The sequence below is a fragment of the Callithrix jacchus genome, chromosome 1 (genome assembly GCF_049354715.1).
Source record: "Callithrix jacchus isolate 240 chromosome 1, calJac240_pri, whole genome shotgun sequence".
NCBI classification, from domain to species: Eukaryota; Metazoa; Chordata; class Mammalia; order Primates; family Cebidae; genus Callithrix; species Callithrix jacchus.
In genome coordinates, this window is record NC_133502.1 from 80,975,447 (window position 1) to 80,998,990 (window position 23,544).

Genomic DNA, 23,544 nt, shown 5'->3' on the forward strand with positions numbered 1-23,544 from the left:
TGTTCTATCTCTCACCCCACCTTTTCTGTGCTGCCTCTTTCACATTTTTATTTCAGAGTTTTCAAAGGCACTCAAGTCTCATATGTCCAAAATAGTCATAATCTCACCTTACAATGGTCCTCTTCCAACCTTCCCTTATCAGCAAACAGGCCCACCATAATCGAAGAGTTATCACCTGTGAATGACCTCTAATTCCTTTTATTCAAGCAATCCCATTGCCCACTCATTTTTGCTTCCTAAGTATCCCCAAAATCCATCTAGCTAAGTACCATCATTTCAGTCCAAACTACAAACTTCTCTTGCCTGAACTGTTTTAAAAGACTCATTATTGACTCACCTGTATCAATGATTGTACCCCTTCAATCCAATTCTCCATAGCATCCAGAATAATTCTTTCTAGGATGCCACACTTCTGTTTTCCTCAGGCCCTGATCAAAACATTTTAATGTGTCACTTGGTCCTAGGACTATGATAAAACTCTTTATACCAAATTCCCTGTAGTATGAATCTTACCTAATTTACTAGCCTCAACTTACACCATTCTCCTAGGCTCTTGCCTCTACCGGTCACTCTGGCCCTGTGTCAACTGCTCACAGACGTCATGCTCCCTGCTAGCACAGTGCACAGTAAAGCTATTTCCTCTTTGTTAGTTCACACCTACTCATTTTTCAGATGTCAGCTCAACCTTCAGGAAATGATTTCATGTTCTTTCTGCTAGTCAAATTCCTGATACACATTTTGGGAGGCTAAGGCAGGAGGATTGCTTGAGCAGCCTGGTCAACATAGTGAGATCCCAACTCTAATTTAAAAATAAAATACAAAAATAATAAAAAACAAAAATTCCTTATATATACTTCAACAGCAGTATGTAACTCTCCTTTGTAGCATTTAACATAGTCATAATTTAAGATTTACCTCTGCCATTATTTTATTAATATCTGACTTCTCCACTAGACTGTCAATTCCATGAGGACTGAGGATTAGATCTTTTCTGGCTCACATTCTAATTTTAACACCCAGCACATAGTGAATGTTCAATAAACTAAATGAAAGAATAATAGATATAGAGAATATGGGCTTAAATAAAAGCCACAGTAGTGGTGTTATATTTTCAGAGACCTATTTATTTACTAAGAAAAGGAAAAGGTAAACTTAAAACTGTAAAGTGTAAATTTACTTTTTTTGTCTAAAAAAGTAAACTTGTAAAATAGCTTACCTAGACACAAATTCACTTAATTCTGAACATTCTGTGGGCTCCATTATTATGTTGAGGTCAGTAACAGCAGAAGATAATCTCTCCTTATTCTAAAACAAAGATAAAAAGTTTACGTATCAAAGCACGGCAAACTTCAAAAAGATAAAAATACTTTTGAAATATGCAAAATGAACTATCACCAAATAAAAGAGTAATCAAGAAATAATACCAAAAACATTGGTTATTTGTTAAAAGAATGAATTCAGATCCTTACTCTATACCAAAAACCAAAAGGAATTCCAGACGAATTACTTATGTAAATGGAACACTGAAACAATAAAATATAAGAAGAAAATTTAAATTTTTTTTTTTTTTTTGAGACGGAATTTCGCTTTTGTTACCCAGGCTGGAGTGCAATGGCGCGATCTCGGCTCACTGCAACCTCTGCCTCCTGGGTTCAGGCAATTCTCCTGCTTCAGCCTCCCGAGTAGCTGGGACTACAGGCGCACGCCACCATACCCAGCTAATTTTTGTATTTTAGGAGAGACGGGGTTTCACCATGTTGACCAGGACGGTCTCGATCTCTTGACCTTGTGATCCACCCACCTTGGCCTCCCAAAGTGTTGGGATTACAGGCGTGAGCCACCGCGCCCGGCCCGAAAATTTAAACTTTTAATTTATCCTTGAGGAAAGACTTTAAATAGACAAAAATTAGCAAATATGATTAAATAAAAACACAATATATCTAAGTAAAGAAATGACCTAAGGCCGGGCGCAGTGGCTTGCGCCTATAATCCCAGCACTTTGGGAGGCTGAGGCGGGTGGATCACAAGGTCAAGAGATGGAGACCGTCCTGGTCAACAAGGTGAAACCCCATCTCTACTAAAAAAATACAAAAATTAGCTGGGCATGGTGGCGCACGCAGGACAATTGCTTGAACCGAGGAGGCGGAGGTTGTGGTGAGCCAAGATCGCGTCATTGCACTCCAGCCTGGGTAACAAGAGTTAAACTCCAACTCAAAAAAAAAAAAAAAAAAAAACAATGACCTTATAATAAAAGAGAAGCAATAAACTGAGCTAAATATTTACCATAAACATGACAAAGGGACACTAAAAAGCTGAAAAGAAAAAAAACGGCAAAGGATATTAACTAAAAATTCAGAAGTAAAAAACAATTTACACGTACAAAAATGTTCAATCTCATCTGGGCACAGTGGCTTACACCTGTAATCCCAGTACTTTAGGAGGCTGAGGTGGGTGGATCACCTGAGGTCAGGAGTTTGAGATCAGCCTGGCTGATGTGATAAAATCCCGTCTCTACTAAAAATTAATAAAAATTAGCCGGGCTTGGTGGTGGGCACCTGTAATCCCAGCTACTCTGGAGGCTGAGGTAGGAGAATTGCTTGAACCCAGGAGACAGTGGTTGCAGTGACCTGAGATCATACCACCGCACTCCAACCTGGGCAAAAGAGCAAGACTCTGTCTCCAAAAAAAAATAAATAAATAAAAAGTTCAATCTCGCGAGTAATAATTGTAAATTAAAACAATAAGATGCCATTTTTACCTATAAAATGAGTAATTATTAAAAAATGTGTCAATCCTAGAAATATACTGAAACCTAGCATAACCCTTTTAAATATTATTTTGACAATGCATAACTTAAAATATTCTTAATCTTCTGTCCCACTAATTTAACTTCTAAGAAACTGTCCTTAAGTACTATAATGAGAAACAAAGACAAAGACTTATGAACAAATATATTCATAACAGTACTACTTATCACAGAAAACAAAAACAACTATATACTCAATGATGGGGGCTATTAAACTGTTTTGATCTGCAGATTCAGGTTTTTCCTTTTACTTTAGTAAAATTTCTTGTTATGTATTTGCTATAATTTCTCTTTACTTTTTTTGCTACTCCTGTTTTTGGAAAAATCATATATTGGCTCTCCATTGTCTGTCTTCTAGATTTATTATGTTTGTTTCAATTGCTTTCACAGGTGATTTTTCTCAGGCATATCCTCCATATTCTATTCTCTTATACTGATAATGTAGTTTTCAGTACTATAATCATTTTATTCTTCTTTTCTTTTTCTCTTATTCAATTTTCTTCATGCTTTGAGAGTCAGAGCAGCTTTTATATAGCATGCTCTTTTACTTCCTGGCTTAACTATTTAAAGTGAATTTGTCTGTATTTTCTTAACTTCCTTTCTTTTTATGTCAGTATTTTTGCCCTGATTTTAAATCACATTGCCCAATATGGTGATGAAAGAACTCTGTTCCATCTTTGTGCTCTGAATTCCTGAACTCTATGGCTCCTATTTGTTATGAACAGCAGTAAATTCAGCAATTTTTGCTATTTCCTAAGACTACAGTGAGTGGAAACTCCTTGACTCTCCCATTTATCTGGATACTATCTGACTGTCCCTTAATATTCTGAACTGTTGGAGAAAGAAATACTGATGGTTTGAAATCTTTGCTTAGTTTTTCATCTGCTTGAGGGAAGGGTAGGAATTACTAGGAATAAATGCAGTTCAATAAGCTCTCTGTGGGCATCTACCACCATTTCTAATCAAAACATAAGTTCCAGAAGCACTCTTACAACTCAGTTTTTTAAAAAGATAAACCAATTTAAAACTGGGCAAAAGATCTGAACAGATCTCTCCAAAGATGATGTACGAATGGCCAATAAGCACATGAAAAGATGCTCAACATCATTAGTCATCATCAAATTGTTCCAATTGACCTGATAATTCCACTTCTGGTTATACATTTCCACTTAAGTGGAACTTAAGTCCACTTAAAAACTTGCACATAAGGCTGAACATAGTGACTCATGTTTCTAATCCCAACACTTTGAGAGGCTGTGGCAGAAGGACTGCTTGAGACCAGAAGTTCAAGACCAGCCTGGCCAACACGGTGAGACCCCATCTCTACAATGATAAATGCTACAGCATGGATGGGCCTTGAAAACATTATGCTAAGTGAAAGAAGCCAGACAACACACACCACATATTATATGCTTCTATTTACATGAAATGTCCAAAACAAGCAAATCTGTACAGAGAAAACTGGTTCTTTGGAATTGGGTAAAAGGAGAGGGGGAGTTGAAGGACGACAGTTAAAGAACATGGGGTTTCTTTTTGAGGTAAAAAAAATTTACTGTGGCAATGACTGCAAAACTCTGAATATATTAAAAGCTTTAGGCCAGGTGCAGTGGTTCACACCTGTAATCCCAGCACTTTGGGAGGCCGCGGCAAGTGGATCACTTGAGGTAAGGAGTTTGAGATCAGCCTGGCCAACATGGTGAAACCCCGTCTCTACTAAAAATTCAGAAATTAGCTGGGCATGGTGGAACACAGCTAATCCAGAGGCCAAGGCAGGAGAATCACTTGAACCCAGGAGGCAGAGGTTGCAGTGAACGAAGATCGCACCACTGCACTGCAGCCTGGGCAACAAAGCAAGACTCAGTCTCAAAAAGAATAACAATAATAAACAATAATAAACCTGTGAAACAAAGCTTGGATTCTGAATAAATTATAATTGAAAAGAACTATCGAACTATATACTTTAAATTGGTTAAGTTACATGATATTTGAATTATATCTCAATGGAACTGTTATGAGAAAAATAAAAGGAAAGAAAGGAAAAGGAAAACAAAAATCTCAGGGGCACATCTGGTCTCCGGTCAGGTATGTGTAGACACATGTTAGATTTCAGCTTTTTAACCCATTAGAATAGGCAAGTAACCCTTCAATGCAAAGTCTATGATTTATTGGCCTCTTTAAAAAAAAATTTTTTTGTTGGTTTATAGAATCTTGTTTAACAACTTGAAAGCTGACTTGAAAATATTGTTTTTCCATCTCTCCCCTGCTTGTGGTACTGCTAACTAGGTCAATTCTCCTCAGTTGGTAAATAAGAGAAGAGACCTTATAAACAATCTGACCTCAAGCCCCTACATGAGTCTCAGCAGCACATGCCTTTCTACAATGGTCCATTTCATTTAAGCCCACGGTTTTCATTCTCCTCTACAACTGAAGGATTATGGGTAGAAGTGTTTAGGAAAAGGGTGCCATTAAGTTGGTACTTTTTTTTTTTTTGAGACAGGGTTTTGCTCTATTGCCCAGGCTAGAATGCAGTGGTTCAGTCACTGCTCATTGTAACCTTGAATTTGTGGGCTCAAGCATTCCTCCTGCCTCAGCCTCCCAAGTGGCTAGAACTATATGTGTGAGCCACCAGGCCTGGCTAATTTTTAATTTAAAAAAAAAAGACAGGGTCACACTATGTTGCCCAGGCTGGCCTCTAATTCTAATTCTCAAGCTATCTTCCTGCCTTGACTTCCCTCAGTGCTGGGATTACAGGTGTGAGCACCACACGCAGCCTAACTTTGTAAAACTTATAAACCTCTCATGAACTACCTTGTATTGGATTTCAGTGTTTAGAATCAAATATCATTAATATCAGAGAGGCTGTATCTTCTTCTATTTAAAAATATTGCTTATTTTTGAATAATTTTGTTCATTTCATTGGGACAGAAGTTACAGAAACAAACTTAACCTGCCACTTTCCCCACAAACTCCTATCCATCTAACTGATTATGTTGCTTGGATTCTGGAAGGCTGATAAATGTTAATTCTGATGGTCTTACAACTCTTTACAAACACAGTGCTGAGAACACCAGAAAGCAAATCTGGACAGCAGAGCTCTATGTCCCAACCACGTTGGACAATAATAATTGCACAAATATGTGTACTCATCCAAATTCTGTGGATCCATTTACTAATAAAATAATAGGCTCGGCCGGGCGTGGTGGCTCACGCCTGTAATCCCAGCACTTTGGGAGGCCGAGGCGGGTGGATCACGAGGTCAAGAGATTGAGACCATCCTGGTCAACATGGTGAAACCCCGTCTCTACTAAAAATACAAAAAATTAGCTGGGCATGGTGGTGTGTGCCTGTAATCCCAGCTACTCAGGAGGCTGAGGGGCGAGAATTGCCTGAACCCAGGAGGCGGAGGTTGTGGTGAGCTGAGATCGTGCCATTGCACTCCAGCCAGGGTAACAAGAGCGAAACTCTGTCTCAAAATAAATAAATAAATAAATACAATAAAATAATAGGGTCGACCTAGACAAACTATAAGTTATCATTTTATTCTAACATTCTATTAATATGATTTGAGGTCATGTTTAGTTCAAATATTTTATTAATATAACTTTATTAAAACAATATTCTATAAATTGAGGATTTTACTATTTAGATTACTTTTTAATTTTCAGATAGCTAAACCTCTCCCTCTAGTGGAAATTTTATTTTTTTAAAATGTTTTAGAACACACAAGGTTGCTGTGTTGTTTTTTTCTATTAGCCTTAACAGTAAACATGTATGTGCTCAGTATGTAAAATGGTAAAACTATTTTAGAAGGCAATTTGCCACTATCAGAATTTAAAAGGATATTTCCTTTGACTAGCAATTCTACTAGGTATGTTTCTACATACACAAGTTGGTAAAGAATATGCTAGAATTTGCCATTAAATAATAAAAATTTCAAAAATTTTTTATCACCTTATTACATCAGAATTGTAAGCAATAAAGAAAAATAAGATAGTTATTTGTTTTTTCCTCCCCAAGTAAGAACTCTTGGTGCTCTCCTATATAACTGATTCCAAAAACCATGTTAATTCCAAACGTGTCTGTAATTTCTTCCAACACCTTATTTACCAGTCTGGTCTTCAAGAAGCATCATAAAATCTAAAAGGCTTAGAGAGAAAGAATTCTTAACACAGCCAGGGAGAACACACTCTGTAGCACATTGTTAGCAAAACCAAGCAGTCCCAAAACATCTACATACTTTTAAACATGAACAATGACAACTCATGTCTCTTTAGAGATTCAGCAATTACTATGTCTTTTGTGTGTGTGTGTGTGTGAGACAGAGTGTCTCACTCTGTCACCCAGGCTGGAGTACAGTGGTGCAATCTGGGCTCACTGCAACCTCTGTCTCGAGGGGTTCAAGCAATTCTCCTGCCTCAGGGTCCATAGCAGCTGGGATTACAGATGCCCACCACCACTCCCAGCTAATTTTTTGTATTTTTAGTAGAGAAGGGGTTTCACCATGTTGGCCAGGCTGGTCCTGAACTCCTGATCCATCTGCCTCAGCCTCCCAAAGTGCTGGGATTACAGACATGAGCCACTGGGTCCGGCCTGGTTCTATATCTTTCAAAGAATATATCAACAGTTCCTCTCTTCAGATTTTTTTTCCTCCTGCATCCCCTAAAGCATGTAGGACAGAAACTCCTAGTAGTCCCCTCTATTTATACTTTTTTCTTCCTCCAGTTTTTCACTAGCCATATGGCCAAGTCTAATGAAGACTAAATTTCCAGCATCTTTTGCATCAATTTGTTGGTCAATGGACTGTAAGTGAAAATGATGAGTGTACAACTTCCAGAAAGTGTCCTTTAAAAGAATAGGTGAGCCTTTGTTTGCCCAACCTCTTCCTGATACCTGAAATGGTAATGTGATCATTGAGCTATGACTTGAAGCCATGTGTGGTTGACGGTAGAATCTGATTATAATAAACCCACCATATTGGCCCTTGAAAACATACAAGTTTACTTAAGTAATAGAGAAATATACTTCTAGTACCTTTATTTTTAAGTTTTCTTTCAGGCACAGCTCAAATGATTCAAATTCATTCAGCATGTGAGCTAACAGTATAATCTCAGGCTATTACCAAACAGTCACAAAATTTTCAATCATGCTTTGGTGGCATGAGCATAAGAATATTTGCTTAAAATACTGTTGAGGTCTGGGTCAGTGCCAACACTGTCTGGTGGGAAGCAGACAGCAGCAGGGGTAGCAGGACCTAAGTGGCAGGACATCTACTGCTTGGCTTCTATCCTGTCTGTGCTGCCCTGGGACAGCTACCCAGGCCCAGGAGGCCAAACCATGTGGTAGTTCATGCTGGGAATGACTCTGATCAGGCAGCAGTCATTCTTCAGGAGCATATTACATTATCAAAAATGTCTTCTACACCATGATCTCATCCTTATTTGACTCAGGATGGCATTAAATTACGAATTGATACTTTCCATCAGAGGTTTAAGGTGACTGAAGTATGCAACTTAAATAAAGTGAAGTGAAGATACTGCAGTCTATGTTGGATACTGTAGTCTTCTCAGGCCATAGCCCCACTAAGGAACACACCAATCAATCTTAGGGTACAACTCATCCTGGAAGGTACAACTCCACTAAGCAGCTCATTCACCTCAACGTCAGAGGATAATCTTTCCCTTTTCACTTGCATTTGTGGACAAGCCTCCCAAGGACAAACTAATTTTGCCTACAGCTGAGCTTCTCTCCACATAACCCACAATGCACCTGTGATAGAGATGAACTCAGCTGCAAGATCCCAAGGCTGCTAGGATTCCCCTGAGCAGTTGCCTGGACATATATGCTAGAGTGTAGATGTTTGCAGAGATGGAACTGGACCACTGGATTATGATTCTACCAACCTGCCATGGGTTGCAGGGCTGGCCCATTAATGGATGCTGGCATACAGAAGTACATTCAGTAGATTACCACTCTCAGATCAAGTTCACATCAACCACAAAGAAAGAAAATATAGTTGGTCAGACTACAAAATCTTCTGCAATGGGACAACATCCAGGAATCCCTGCGCCACCTAAAGGAAAAGGCTGGGGTGCTGGCACAGGTTGTCCAGCCTAAATGATACCAGTCCATTTTGGTCCATTCTCTGCTTTAGTCTTTAGCAAATGATCTTTGTGGTCATGTGATATCACCTTGGTGATCTTGTACATCCCCAAGGCCTGGTGCCCATCTGGGAACAATATCAGTTCACTAGAGCCACTTACCACCCATGCCCCTGACACATGAACATGGTGAAATGTGTTTTGTATCCTGCTCAACTGGCCTTGGCAATGCTACATTGCACCTTTTCTTGGTCACTTTGGCAGTGTAAGAGATACTCTAAGATGAGTACAAGATGGGAGCTCTGCCATCAAATGAGGGGGTCTATATAACCACCAGCCCATCCTCAGCCTGAGATTTGGACTGCAAGAGAAGCAAAACCTCCAAACCCAGATAACTGTACCAAATCCTTGGGACTAGTTAGGGAGTGGATATCTGACACAGAAGAAGGTAAAGTCCTGACTCCATGACCAACTCCTGTCTTATACAAAATGGGAAACTTGGGACTGTTTTTGTGGCTAAGGACACTGATAACAAGGATAAGGAATCCTGGCACATGACCCTGAATATAGCAGGCAGCTTATCCTTAGGACTCAGTTACAACAACTACTCTACACCACTTTAGTTATCTGATGAGCTGAGGCCAAGGTAACATGACTGTCCTTCCCTGTTCTGTTCCTCCTCTTTGCACACATTCCCTTTTGGCCCAACTGGCAAAACCAACTAGATGAAACTGCTTTCTCCTCTTTCAATTGTTTTCTCTGGCTTTCAGCTTTTCTTGGAGTCAGCCTTTGAAGGTGGCTGAGCCCTGTTCTGCTGCACCCTGTCCAGTGGGGCTACTTATTATTCTGTCTGCTTTTGCTTTCCTGTTTCCTGATATTATGTGAAGGTCTTAGCCAAAGGGATCTTTCTCCCTCTGTGATGTCTCAGCAGTCCAGTACAACATGCAAGATCATCCAGCCCTGAGGAGCATTCAGGTGGCTGTGGTCCCAGATGGCCACAACCTCATGAGAGGCCCTCAGCAAGGACACCCAACTGAAGGTATCCAAAATTCCTGACCCACAGAAAATAGGTGAGATAATTAATAAATATAGTCATTCCTCCCTATCTGTGGTTCTACATCCATAGACTGACCAACTGCAGACCAAAAATATTTGGGAAAAAAAAACAAAACAAAAAAATATAGATGTAGATGATTACATCTGTACTGAACACGTACAAATTGTTTTTCTCATCATTATTCCCTAAACAATATACTATAATAACTATTTCATAGCATTTACATTGTATTGGGTATTAGAAGTAATCTAAAGATGATTTAAAGCATAAATAAGGATGGTGGCCGGGCGTGGTGGCTCACGCCTGTAATCCCAGCACTTTGGGAGGCCAAGGTGGGCGGATCACAAGGTCAAGAGATCGAGACCATCCTGGTCAACATGGTGAAACCCCGTCTCTACTAAAAATACAAAAAATTAGCTGGCCATGGTGGCGCGTGCCTGTAATCCCAGCTACTCAGGAGGCTGAGGCAGGAGAATTGCCTGAACCCTGGAGGCGGAGGTTGCAGTGAGCCGAGATTGCGCACTGCACTCCAACCTGAGCAACAAGAGTGAAACTGTCTCAAAAAAAAGGATGTGTGTACATTATAGGCAAATACTACATCATTTTATATAAGGAACTTGAGTATCGTGGATTTTGGTATTGTAGGGGGTCCTGGAACCAATCGCTCACAGATACATTTTTGGTGATTTTTTTGTGTGTGTGACAGGATCTCACTCTGTTACCTAGGCTCGAGTACAGTGGTGTAATCACAGCTCACTGTAGCCTTGACCTCCTAGGCTCAAGCAATCCTTCCACCTCTGCCTCGAGTAGCTGGGAGCACAGGTGTGTACCACCATGCCTGGCTAATTTTTTACTTTTTGGAGAGACAGGGTGTCACTACGTTGCCCAGGCTGGTCTCAAACTCCTGGGCGCAAGCAATCCTCCTGTTTTAGCCTCCCAAAATGCTGAGATTACAGGTGAAAGCCATCATGTTTGGCCTATTGTGGATTAAAATGCTAAATGTTATGGAGATTGGTTAAGCAGCAACAGATGTTAGATGGCTGGCATATCACCTAACTACCCAGGACTATTCCTACAACCTCATGGGATTGCACTGGGAGCCCAGGAGCATCTTGCTACCTGTCCTTCAATAAAGCACCTATGGTTTTCATAACAATCCTGCCGTATGCAGTTGCTGGGCTATTAATACTTGAAATTTTGAAAATGTACCACTTTGCACAAAAGTACTATGAGGGGGCCCTGGCTCATGAACTCCTCTTCAGCTCCACCACTGTTGAAGGCTGTGGGAATTGTTTATCTCGTAGCAGAAGTATCTCTGTTATCACAACATGCTCCTTAACTTACCTGAATTTCCAGAATCTGAAATTCAAGTTGAAATGTAACCATGTGGCAATTTCCTGATAATCGGTGTCTCTGTAGAACTTTTCTTATACCTGTAAACCAGAAAAACAAATATTTTGTTTGTAAATCACCATTTTCTTCAAATGCCTATTATTTAATTTTGTGTGAATATCTATAATACATTGGGTATATGTGTGAAAGTATGCATGAGTAATTACATTGAAAAACTCTGGAAAGATGTACACCAAATTGATTATCTTTGGAAAATAAAATTAATGACAACTTCTAATTCTAGTTTTCAACTATACCAAAAATTATGGTAAGCAGCAGAAATGCGGCCGGGCGCGGTGGCTCATGCCTGTAATTCCAGCACTTTTGGGAGGCCACGGTGGGCAGATCACGAGATCAAGAGATCGAGACCAGACTGGCCAACATGGTGAAACCCCGTCTCTACTAAAAATACAAAAATTAGCTGGGCATGGTGGCATGCACCTGTAGTCCCAGCTACTCAGGAGGCTGAGGCAAGAGAATTGCTTGAACCCGGGAGGAGGAGGTTGCAGTGAACCGAGATTGCGTCACTGCACTCCAGCCTGGCACCTGGCAACAAAATGAGACTCTGTCTCAAAAAAAAAAAAAAAAGTAGAAATGTGCTAGTATAGCCCTACATAAATTTGAATCATGTTAACTGTTCAATGGTTATTTTTTAAACACTATCTAGTTCTTAAAGGCAGTAAATTGAATCCATGTGTTTACCTCTGCTATCTCTCAAAACTTCATTAAAATGACAGTGATAAATGATATTTTTGAGATATGACATGCATACATTTGAATGCATAAAATGCCCTGTTCTTAAGTATACAGCTCAATATTTTTTTTTACACATGTGGTTGTCCAGGTAACTACCACTCAGGTAATGATACAGGAATTTTATAGAACCTGTAAGGTTCCCTCACGTCCTTTCCCAGGGTATTCCCTACCCACAAGAAGTAAGTAAGCACTATCCTGACTTTATGTAGTCATCTACTTTTGCTAATGACGTTATTTTTACAAGGGCATGATTCTATAAGGATAAAGGGAACAGGAAAGATAAGAGAAATCTGATTTGGGAAGCTGGAAATCAGACAGATGAACTATAGATAGCACATGGACAAGTAAAAGTGAACTGGTAGAGCTAGAAAAACGGAAACTCAAGCCAGCAAATGGGGAAACCCAGAAGCAAGCCCATTTACATAGCAGAATACCAGAAGAGTATTAGGAATTAGCGGCATCAAGTACCTTTATGGGAGGTGGATCTGGGGCTCAAATTAGGAAGGCTGGTTAAAGATTTGTTCAATAAGTAGTTAGGAAAAAAAGGACAGAATGGAACAAACTGACATTATTTGCCTCCTAATTAGATGTACCCATAAGAACAAAACATCACTTTCATAGTTTTCCTGTCAAAATTGCACAGGAATGTCATTAAGAGGAAACCATCAGAAATAAAAAGAGATTGAAGAACAATGAATGTATAATACAAGTGGTCTTTGAAGATGTCAATGTCATAAAAGGCAGAGGATGCTGACCAGGTTAATGAGACTAAAGAGACATGACAGCTAGGTGCAATGCCTAATCATGGATTAGATGTGGAATTTTTTAAATAAATGGCTAAGGAAGACTCACAATTGTTAAGTTATCAGTTCTTCCCAACTTGATCTACACATTCAATGCAACGCAATCAAAATTCCAGCAAGTTAGTTTCTGGATATTGACAAAGTGATTATCAAATTTATGTGGAAGAGCAAAAACTCAGAAAAGCCAGAACAATCTTCAAGAAAAATAAAATTTATGAACTTAAATGATCTGATTTAGAGACTTACTATAAAGCTACAGTAATCAAGACAGTGTGGTATTAGTGAAAGAGTAGACAAATAGGTCAACAGAACAGAAGAAAAAGTCCAGAAACAGGGTCACACAGATATAGTCAAATGATCTTTGACAAAGGAGCAAAGACAATTCAATGGAGAAGGACAGTCTTTTCAACAAAAGGGGCTGGAACAACTGAACATCCCCATCAAAACAAACAAACAAAAAAAGAATCTAGACACTGACTTAATAACTTTCGCAAAAATTAACTCAAAATATATGACAGATCTAAATATAAAATACAAAACTATAAAACTCCTAGATGATAATATAGGAGAAAATCTAGATGACCTTGGGCTTTGTCCATAAAAATAAATGTGCCAAAAATGCAGTAAAGAAAAAATGCAAATGGAATCCTGGAAATAATATAGAGCAATCACTTTATTTTGCACACAAGAAATCAGGCCCAGAGAGACTTATTATTCTGTTCAATGTCCAGACTTTATTTTTTCTTTATGTCTGGGCTTTATTTTTTCTTTATGGATGAACACTATGCATATATAAATTGCATGCAAATATATAGCATGAAAAATTTTCAGTTCAGTATTTTTTAACTTGAACACACTGATTTTTATTTTATCTTTGAGATGGAGTCTCGCTCTGTCGCCCAGGCTGGAGTGCTGTGGCGCCATCTCTGCTCACCGCAACCTCTGCCTTCCGGGTTCAAGCGATTTTCCTGCCTCAGCCTCCTGAGCAGCTGGGAATACAGGTGTCCCCCACCACACTAATTTTTGTATTTTTGGTAGGGACAGGGTTTTACCACATTGGCCAGGCTGGACTCAAACTCCTGATCTCAAGTGATCCGCCTGCCTTTGCTTCCCAAAGTGCTGGGACCACAGGTGTGAGCCAACACGCCCAGCTTATTATTATTTTATTTTATTTTTTTGAGACAGGGTCTCATTTTGTCATCAAGGCTACAGCCCAATGGTACAGTCTCAGGTCACTGTAACCTCAACCTCCCAGCTTCAAGCCATTCTCCTGCTACAGCCTCCCAAGCAGCTGGGACTACAGGTACGCACCACCACGCCCAGCTACTTTTTTTATTTTTAGTAGAGACAAGGTTTTACCATGTTAGCCAGGCTGTTCCTGACCTCAAGTGATCCATCTACCCGGGCCTCCCAAAGGGTTGGATTACAGGCATGAACCACCATACCTGGTCTGATTTTTATTTTAAAATAATGAGTAAGGGTGTATTTTTAACAAAGTTTACAGATAGCAGAAGAGGATTAGTCCTTCAAAACAATCAATCCACGTATCAAGCCCATTCACATATTTTTAACAATATGCATTTAAAGCTAATCAAAAGACAAGAATAAAAATTATAAATTAAAAAACTATTCTCATTACTTTGCAGTAACACTTAATTGGGACTCCAAACTCCATTACTTAATTTGTAAACTGACTCTTTTGGAATCAAAATGGAGAATATTTAAAAGAATCATGATAAACACTAAGGCAAATTCTAAAAAAAAAGAGATCTAAAATTGTATGGAGAAATAAAAGCATAGCTGCAATAAAGTATTATTTATGACTAAATAATGATAAATAATACTTTGGAATGATGGAAATCAAGATCATTTGATTACCCAGCTTCGGCTATATTCATTAATATGCCACAGAAACTGTGTCTGCCCAAGTAATAGCTATGGCAAAAGATAATGACTTGAAATAGCTCTTTGTCTTTCCAATAGCACCTGGCCAAGTATCCAGGCCAGACACAGTCATTATTTGATTAATTAAAGATGTGATGGCATCATGTATCACCAAACACATCCACTAAATCAAACTGTATTGTTCCCAGTTTAATAGATTAAAAATATGTCAAAATATAGTATTATTATTATTATTAGAAATATCATTGGAACAATGCTGTATCACTTCTGTTTGGAACAACTATTCACTTTTGCCTGGTAACTTTTTTTCTGTGTTAAAACAAACAGATATTGTGACATAAGAAAATAGTCTTCGATGACAAGGATTTCAAGCATTTTTAAGTTTAATTTCTTTATGAAATTATACAATTCTTGTGAAAAAGAGAACAAGAAACATCTGAAAACCAGTGACACCAGCACTGCATTGTCAAATGGCTTATTCTGACAGGACCCTTTCATGTATAGATTACATTACATATGACTGCTACTGTCAGTCTTTATTATTATTTTCCTGTTCAAAATATTTTTCTTAGACTGGGCACAGTGGCTCACGTCTGTAATCCCAGCATTTTGGGAGGCCAAGGATGGCAGATCACCTGAGGTCAGGAGTTCGAGACCGGCCTGGCCAACATGGTGAAACCCTATTTTTATTAAAAATATAAAAATTACCCAGGCGTGGTGGCGCATGCCTGTAATCCCAGCTACTGAGGAGGCTGAGGCAGGAGAATCGCTTGAACCCAAGAGGTGGAGGTGGCAGGGAGCTGAGATCATGCCACTGCACTCCAGCCTGGCAGAGCAAAACTCCATCTCAAAAAACAAACAAAAGTGAAGAAAAAGGAACAAAAATATAAAAAACAAAGTATTTTTCTTCCAGTACCATTACTCTTGCCAAACTACTTCACAATTCATTTCAAGAAATTCCTACAATCACATAGATTTCTGGCTTTAAAATGATATTTCTTGTTTATAATTTTTATATTTTTCTAAGTTTTCTAAAATGAGCACATATGACTCACAGACAGAAAAAAAGCATTTTAATTCTTGTGATGTCCCTGTCTGAAATCTCCCATTCAAAGCACATTAGCTTTGTCAAGACTCTAGGCCTAATCTTCATGTTGAGACTTTTAAGCTAGTAAAAGTCTTATACCTGGCCTATCCTAATCTCTATTCTCTCTGCATTCCATCTCTTTCCTTCAAGTAATTTAAGTCTCCAAATTTCATCACTCTGTTTCTATATATAATTCCATTACCCTATAGTGGCTGCCAAAGACACTCTAAGGTTATTCTTCCTCTCCCCTGTCATGAGGGTTATTTTCAGTGGAAAAGTCAGGAAGCACAGCAAAAATGATTTCTGCTTTGGGGAATGTTATTCTTGACCAACCAAAGTTCTTGACATCCACTTGTACAGCCGAAGTAGCTTCCCCTTATCTCTTAGTGCATCACAGATCTTTGGCAATAAAACTAGTCATTGGGACCAGAAATTTTCCTTCTGGCAAAAGGTCCATCTGCTAAAACATTTATCTTGGCAGCTTTAATGTCAGTGCTGAACAACTCCTAAGATATATAAATTAATGGTGCTGTTGTTCTTATAATCATTATTCATTTATCACTATTTACTTGACTATTAAGGTACTTAATTCATAGAAACTGTCTTTTCTTGTCCATCAGGAAGGAGGTTAAAAACAAAGAAAGAAAAGAAATTGTGCCTGTTCTTTACTATTTATCTCAGACAGCTTTTTTTTTTTTTTTTTTGAGACGGAGTCTTGCTCTGTGCCCTAGGCTGGAGTGCCGTCCATGGCACAATCTCAGCTCACTTCAACTTCTACCTCCCAGGTTCAACCAATTCTCCTGGGTCAGCCACCCAAGTCGTTCAGATTACAGGTGCCCACCACCACATCCAGCTAATTTTCGTATTTTTAGTAGAGACAGAGCTTTGCCATGTTGGCCAGGCTGGTCTCGAACTTCTGACCTCAGGTGATCTGCCCACCTTGGTCTCCCAAAAGCTGAGATTACAGGCATGAGTCATGAGGCCCAGCCCAAGCAGCTTTTGAACACTGTGATGTTCAAAAGATATGTGAGCAAACAGGTTTACCACAACCATACTTTCAAATACTTACCTTGTAGAATTTTAATTCAATATTATGACAACCAATATCTTATGCATAATAAGGTAAGCTTCAACACTATGTTTAAATTGATTTTTAAAAATGCTTACTCTTTTCTGTCATCTCAGTGCCTGTTAGGTCTTCGGTCTGCTTGGAGTAATTTCTTATATTGATGCCAGTAAGCGTACTTAGAAATGAAAGTTCTGATTCTAAATGTCCAAGCTGACTTTTCAGATCTTTTGAAGACTTCCATCCTTTCGAACTAAATTGGTGTATTGCTTGAAAAGATTTTCTAAAAAGCAAATATCAAAAATAATCACTCCAATTACTAACATGTTTCATATATCTAATACCCCAATTTTTCTCAATTTGTCCCTCTTACTCTCTTCCCATTAAGTCACCTTCCCCCATTAAAAAAAAAAAAAAAAAAAGGATTTTCTCAAAACTATTGTGGCTTTGAGAAAGCCACAATCTTTCTTTTTTTCCTTTTTTTTTTTTTAACCACCACAATCATTTTTTTCTTTTTTTAAAGAGATGGGATCTCACATTGTCACCCAGGCTGAAGTATAGTGGTGCAACACAGTGCACTGCAGCCTTGAACTCCTGGGCTCAAAGAATCCTCCCGAGTAGCTGGGACCACAGGTGTGCCACTGTGCCTAGCTAATTTTTTTTCCTTTTTGTAGAGACAGGGTCTTGCTTTATTATCCAGGCTGGTATTGAACGCCTGGCTTCGATAATCCTCCTCCGTCAGCCTCCCAATGTGTTGGATTACAGGTGTAAGCCACCAAGCCTAGCCCAAAATCTTTAAATTCAACAAAAAACATACATAACCAAACTATACTTCAAAATTTCCACATATTAGAAACACCTTTAAATTATAATAGGAGTACTTTGCAAAATTACAATGCAAGTTCTAACCCATGAAATTCCAACCTGAATGTCTGATATACCAAGACCTCTCAAATTATTTTAAAAGCTGTCTTGAAATAAAAAAATAAAATCAATTAGCTAACTTTATTTTCTAAAAGTAAATATCATAGAACACTTTATACTAAGAAAGAGATTTCTCAGAAAAAAGAAATAACAAATCTCTTTAAACAGCACTATAACCAGACATTCTTCATTGAAAACATATAAATCTATTTTCCTTGAGAAAAAGAATGAAATTTTAGTTGGCTGGGCACAGTGGCTCCTGCCTATAATCCCAGCACTTTGGGAGGCCAAGGCAGGTGGATCACTTGAGGTCAGGAGTTCAAGACCAGCCTGGCCAACATGGTGAAACCCTGTTTCTACTAAAAATACAAAAAATTAGCCTGATGTTGTGGTAGGCGCCTGTAATCCCAGTTACCTGGGAGGTTGAAACAGGAGAATTGCTTGAATCTGGGAGGCAGAGGTTGCAGTGAGCAGAGATCACACCACTGCACTCCAGCCTGGGCAACAAAGTAAGACTTCGTCTCAAAAAAAAAAGAAAAATTAAAAAAATTTTTTTAAAAAGAAATTTTAGTTAATAATTGCACTAGATGGTATCTTATTTTTTGCCATCCATTATTTCCTTTAAACACTCTGCTACATTCTACACTGTTGACTTTTCCTGCCAGCTTAAAACATCCCTTCCTTGGATTTTTGGGCACAGTTTTCCCAATTCTCATTTGATATCTTGGGTCGGTTTCTTGTCTCCAACATTAGAGGAAAACCCTAACACTCTTACCTCTGCTGTACTAAATATGTATTCTTTCATTCTGCAGGAACACTAAATGATTAGCCTTAGCCCCTCTATGTGGGTAACTCTTAAAATATACCTCTAACCATATATTTCTTCTTCCTGCAAGGTACATGCTGCTTGATATCACACCAAATGGTTTCTCTTGGAATCTCCTTTTCCTCAAAATCACCCTACATTTGTTAATAATAAAATCTTTCCCTTGGTATGTCAGGCTCTATAACTTCAAAGTTATCCTTGGCTCCTTCGCTTGCCTGACATCTGGACTTAGACTGTCATCCTTTCTGCTCCCTCACATAACTATTCTTTCTTTCCTCTTTCTAATTCTACTACATTAGCCAATGCTCTTATGCTGTTAGGACCTTATAACATGTCTATAGGGAATAATCTAACTCCATATTTTTCACACTGAGAATCCAAGACTTAATAAAGTCTGTAAAATTTTTTCAAATTTTGTTTTAATGCTAATTTAAAATGTTAATGTAAGTGTATTCTGTATCATGAAACTACCACAGCCTCTTTTGCATTTGTCATCATAGACTGATGCCCCCACAAATTACTTTAAACGTAGAAGTCAAAGAAAAAAGAACAGACTGGGCACAGTAACTCACTCCTGTAATCCCAGCACTTTGGGAGGCTGAGGCAGCCCAGGAGTTTGAGACCAATCTGAACAACATGGCAAAACCCCATGTCTACCAAAAAAAAAAAAAAAAAAAATTAGCCGGGTATAGTAGCAGGTGCCATCTCTTAGGGCCAACTACTTGGCTGTTGGAGGGTCACTGAGGCAGGACGATTGCTTTAGCATGGGAGGCAGAGGTTGCAGTGAGTCATGATCATGCCACTGCATTTCAGCCTGGGCAACAGAGTGAGACCCTGTCTCAAAAAAGAAAGAGAGAGAGAGAAAGAGAAGGAAGGGAGGGAAAGAGGGAGGAAGGGAGGGAAGGAATAGAAAAGAGAAAAAAGAACAGAAACAATCTTCATACATAAATGATGAGCTCTTGTCAAGTGAACACCAAATGTCACAGCAAGCTATGAATGAAAATTTCAGGGTATTTCTAATAGAGCAAAGTGGTAAGAGAACCAAATCATCATTAAAGGATAGATATGCAGAACTCAAAAAAGAACCTGCAGTTGTCAGAGTGGCCAGTAGGGACTTAGTGTTTAATACATATGGTGTTTCAGTTTGGGATGATGAAAAAGTTCTAAAGATGGGCAGTGGTGATGGTTGCACAACAATGTGCATGTGTTTAATGCCACTGAGCTATACACTTAAAAATGATTAAAATAGGCCAGGCTCGGTGGCTCACACCTGTAATTCCAGTATTTTGGGAGGCTGAGGCAGGTGGATCACGAGGTCAGAAGTTCAAGACCACCCTGACCAACATGATGAAACCCTATCTCTACTAAAAATACAAAAATTAGCTGGGTTTGGTGGTGTGTGCTTGTAATCCCAGCTACTCAGGAGGCTGAGGTAAGAGAATTGCTTGAACCTGGAAGGCAAAGGTTGCAGTAAGCAGAGATCACACCACTGCACTCTAGCCTGGGCCACAGAGCAAGACTCCATCTCAAAAAAAAAAAAAGTAAATTTTATTTTTATTTTGCCACAAAAAGAAACTGCATACTCTTATTCATAGCAGCTATTTAGCTTGCGCAAAATATCGGTGTATTTCAACTAATGATGTTAGTTTGAGTTAATTTGGGTTTGTTTGAATTTTATTCATTTTGTGGTTTTATTATTTCTAAGTTTGTCTTAGTAGCATAAAAATAATTTGTAAAAATTAGGAGTTCACAAGAAACTTTTCTCCTTTAAAAAGAATTTATACCTGAGTTTCAAGGTCAATAGTCTACTAATCAGTGCTAGTTACTATTATAAGGCAAGTACTCTTCTAAATGAACTACATATATTAACTCAATTAGTCCTCACAGCAACCCAAAAACTTGGGTATAATTTTGCCAAGGAGGAAACTGAAGATCGAAAAGGGAAGCTCATTTAACCAAGATCACTCAGCCAACAGCAGAAACAGGATTTGAAGGCAGGCAACTTGGCTCCACAGTGTGGACACATGGATATAGCTGAATAATTTATCTCCAATTTTCCTACCTCCAGTCCATCCAACCACTTATAATCACTCTAAAAAATAGCTTAGTACATAGGTCCCAATTTTCCTTCTCCGCTATGGTGAAAAGAAACCTCATGTTAAATCCAAACACCCTGGACTGACATTTAACGTCTCCCACAATCTGGACTCTTTTCAACATAACCACTGAGAAGTCCCAGATTATATAAATAAAATCCTACCCCATCCCCACAGTCAACCAAACCGACTCCTTCTTGGCCAAGGCAAACCCCAAAGAAACTTTAAAAACTCAGTTCTCAACCAAGATAGGATGGGAGGTCAGACACACCTCGTTATACCCCTTCTCCTTTGGGGTTTAGACACGACTGACCAGCATTAATGTTAAAATAGAGATAGTAAGAGTTGCAGAACAGACTCTGTGGCTATAAGCCACCAAATGATAAACAAGACCTAGGCCATGCCAGGCACAGGTTAAGTCACACACCCCCTCCACTGATAAGACTGAACTATGTTCTAACTGCCACAGCAGTTTTTTTTTTTCCTCTAGTGGCTAAATAAGCACTGGCTTCCAGATAAGCAATATAAAAATAATTGCAGTTCATCCACAACCAGATGCTAACTGACTCCTCTGTTCCACAGCTTTGATAGGACAAGAGACTTCCAAAATTTTCTTCTTCTAAGATCACCAACCATGGACTCTAACTCGTTTACAAAGGCTGTGTGCATAAGTACCTTTGCTTCCCTCCTTCACCTTTCGACGTACAGGGCCTAACTGTAATGCATTTAAATGTTAAGTCTGCTCCCCAAAATGAACATGAGATGCATGTAACATGCATGTTTATTCAGTACACGCAAGCACATCTCCCTTCATGAATATTCATAGCTCCTCCTATGACCTGTTGAATATGTATACTCAGCCCACTCATCCAGCATAAATCCCTGCCCCAACCCCACCTCCTTCAAAGTGCCTGCCTTTCTGCTTTGGCTGAGGCTACGCTTCCCAGGTTGTCAGGATGGCCACTTTTTTTTGCAGGCTGTAACCCTTTATAAGAAATAATCTCTTTAAATTTGCAGATCTCATGATCTTTCAGTTTACACTACTCTACCACATGGACTAACAAAATCTTATCACCAGTAAAGAAACCACTTTTCTCCCGTTGTTAAACTTCAAAGTGTGCAAACAAATAATCTGTCAGGGCACGGTATCATTTTTAAATGCAGACTCTGATTCAGCAGGACAGGATGTCGCTCTAATAAACTACCAGGTGATGCTAAAGCCTCCCCATCTGTGGAGCACACCTCAATCAGCAAGGGTCTCTAATACATTTACTCTCATTTGTGGAGGTGGAGGTGTGTGCCCTGTTCACCTGTTTCCTCTCCCTTTTACCAGTCACAGCTTCCTCTATCTACTTTCATGACGGAATGCCGACATTTTCTGTAGATCTTCTCCTCCTCCTCCCTATTTTCTATCAATTCTTCTCCAGTTAGCTCAGGAAAATCTCATTCTCTCTGCATGAATGTCAAATTAGTCTTGACTCAAAACATGAAGACAGTTAATTTCGAGTAAATTCCATGTTTGAGATGATGACACATAATTTCGGTTGCAGAGCTTTTCTCTCCCTCTCCTTCAATAAACGAAAACTGCCTGGACTTTGGAGTTCGATTTTTGGGTCCCAATCCATCTCTGACAATTCCTTTCTCTGGAACCTTGGACGAGCTACCTAACTTCTCTGTGCCTCAGTTTCTTCAACTATAAAACATGACTAACAATAGCACCTACCTCAGAGGAATGTCAAATTCTCCTACAGACTATATCAGCTATTTTTCTTTGTATCAACTTACTATTTTACCAAGTTATTTTTAAAGGAATTTTTATGGCATCATCGTAAACAAAAAGTATCACTTGTCATCATTAGCTGACCCATAAAAACAAATGCCATGAAACCAAACGGAGTTATTAAATCCCAACTAGAGATACCTCTGGATACTGGAGGCGGGATTACCTAGCTAGAGACATAGTCAAGACTTTCTCCTTGTCAGTCGTCCACACAGACGACTGCAATTAAACGAGTTAATACTCTGCAATGCGTTTACAACAGGACGCCGTACGCGCTGCTCCCAACTCCAGGCCATCGTCACGACAGGATCAATGCCAGTTCATGCCCACATTCTGGGGTTGGGAGTAGGAGACCCGGGATGTCTGTGGAGATTCACCGGCCTGGCCTGGGAACCCTGGCCGGCGGACCCTGGGGGACTTGCGGGGCCACGTACTGGACTCGGGACTTCTCTTCCCAGGGCGCTGGCTGGTCCTCACACGCTCGCCGCAGGGCCGCGATCTCAGCTTGCAAGGCGCGCACCTCGGCCAGCTCGGCGTCCATGGCGCGTTGTTGACCGGGCTGAGCCGCTGTCACTCCGACCCGCGCGTTTCACTTGCGCTTCAAGTCTCCCGCGCGCTCCCGGCGCGGACCATCCCAAAGCTCACGCAGAGGGGAGGCGGGAGAGCCACGCGTGACTCCCGCGGCCCTGCGCGTCCAACTCCGCTCTCGCACGAGAGCCCGGGTCCTCTACGTCCCTGCACACTTTTTTCTGGCCGTCTAAGCAGTGCCTACGCTTTCGGGAGAGCGCGTTCTTGGCTCCTCCAAGCCTAAGCGCTCCGCTGCCCACCCACGCCAGCAGCCTTGGGATCAGCCGCGTGCGTCATTGAAGAGGCAGAGCTGGGATCACGTGGAGGGGAGTGCCTCTTTATTTTTTTTCACCTTCTTCCTCACTTCCGCCGACCCAGTCC

At 39.7% G+C, this 23,544-nt stretch overlaps 1 protein-coding gene across 4 annotated transcripts in view; it reads right to left on the reverse strand.

The window, feature by feature from the left end:
* Positions 1 to 23,205, reverse strand: part of CENPP (centromere protein P) — a 287,077-nt gene extending 263,872 nt beyond the window's left edge. For 2 of the 4 annotated variants that reach the window (XM_035301394.3, XM_035301385.3), the window contains exons 1-4: positions 23,031 to 23,205; positions 17,072 to 17,253; positions 11,306 to 11,394; positions 1,217 to 1,305 (exon numbers count right to left, since the gene is read on the reverse strand). In XM_035301394.3, coding sequence (XP_035157285.1) covers positions 1,217 to 1,305; positions 11,306 to 11,394; positions 17,072 to 17,253; positions 23,031 to 23,137 — 467 coding nt within the window. In that variant the 5' untranslated portion in view covers positions 23,138 to 23,205. Of the gene's footprint in view, positions 1 to 1,216; positions 1,306 to 11,305; positions 11,395 to 17,071; positions 17,254 to 22,762; positions 22,902 to 23,030 lie in introns of those variants that run through there. The other 2 variants (XM_035301404.3, XM_035301416.3) reach the window with 2 other exon arrangements.
* Between the last annotated feature and the right edge of the window lie 339 nt (positions 23,206 to 23,544).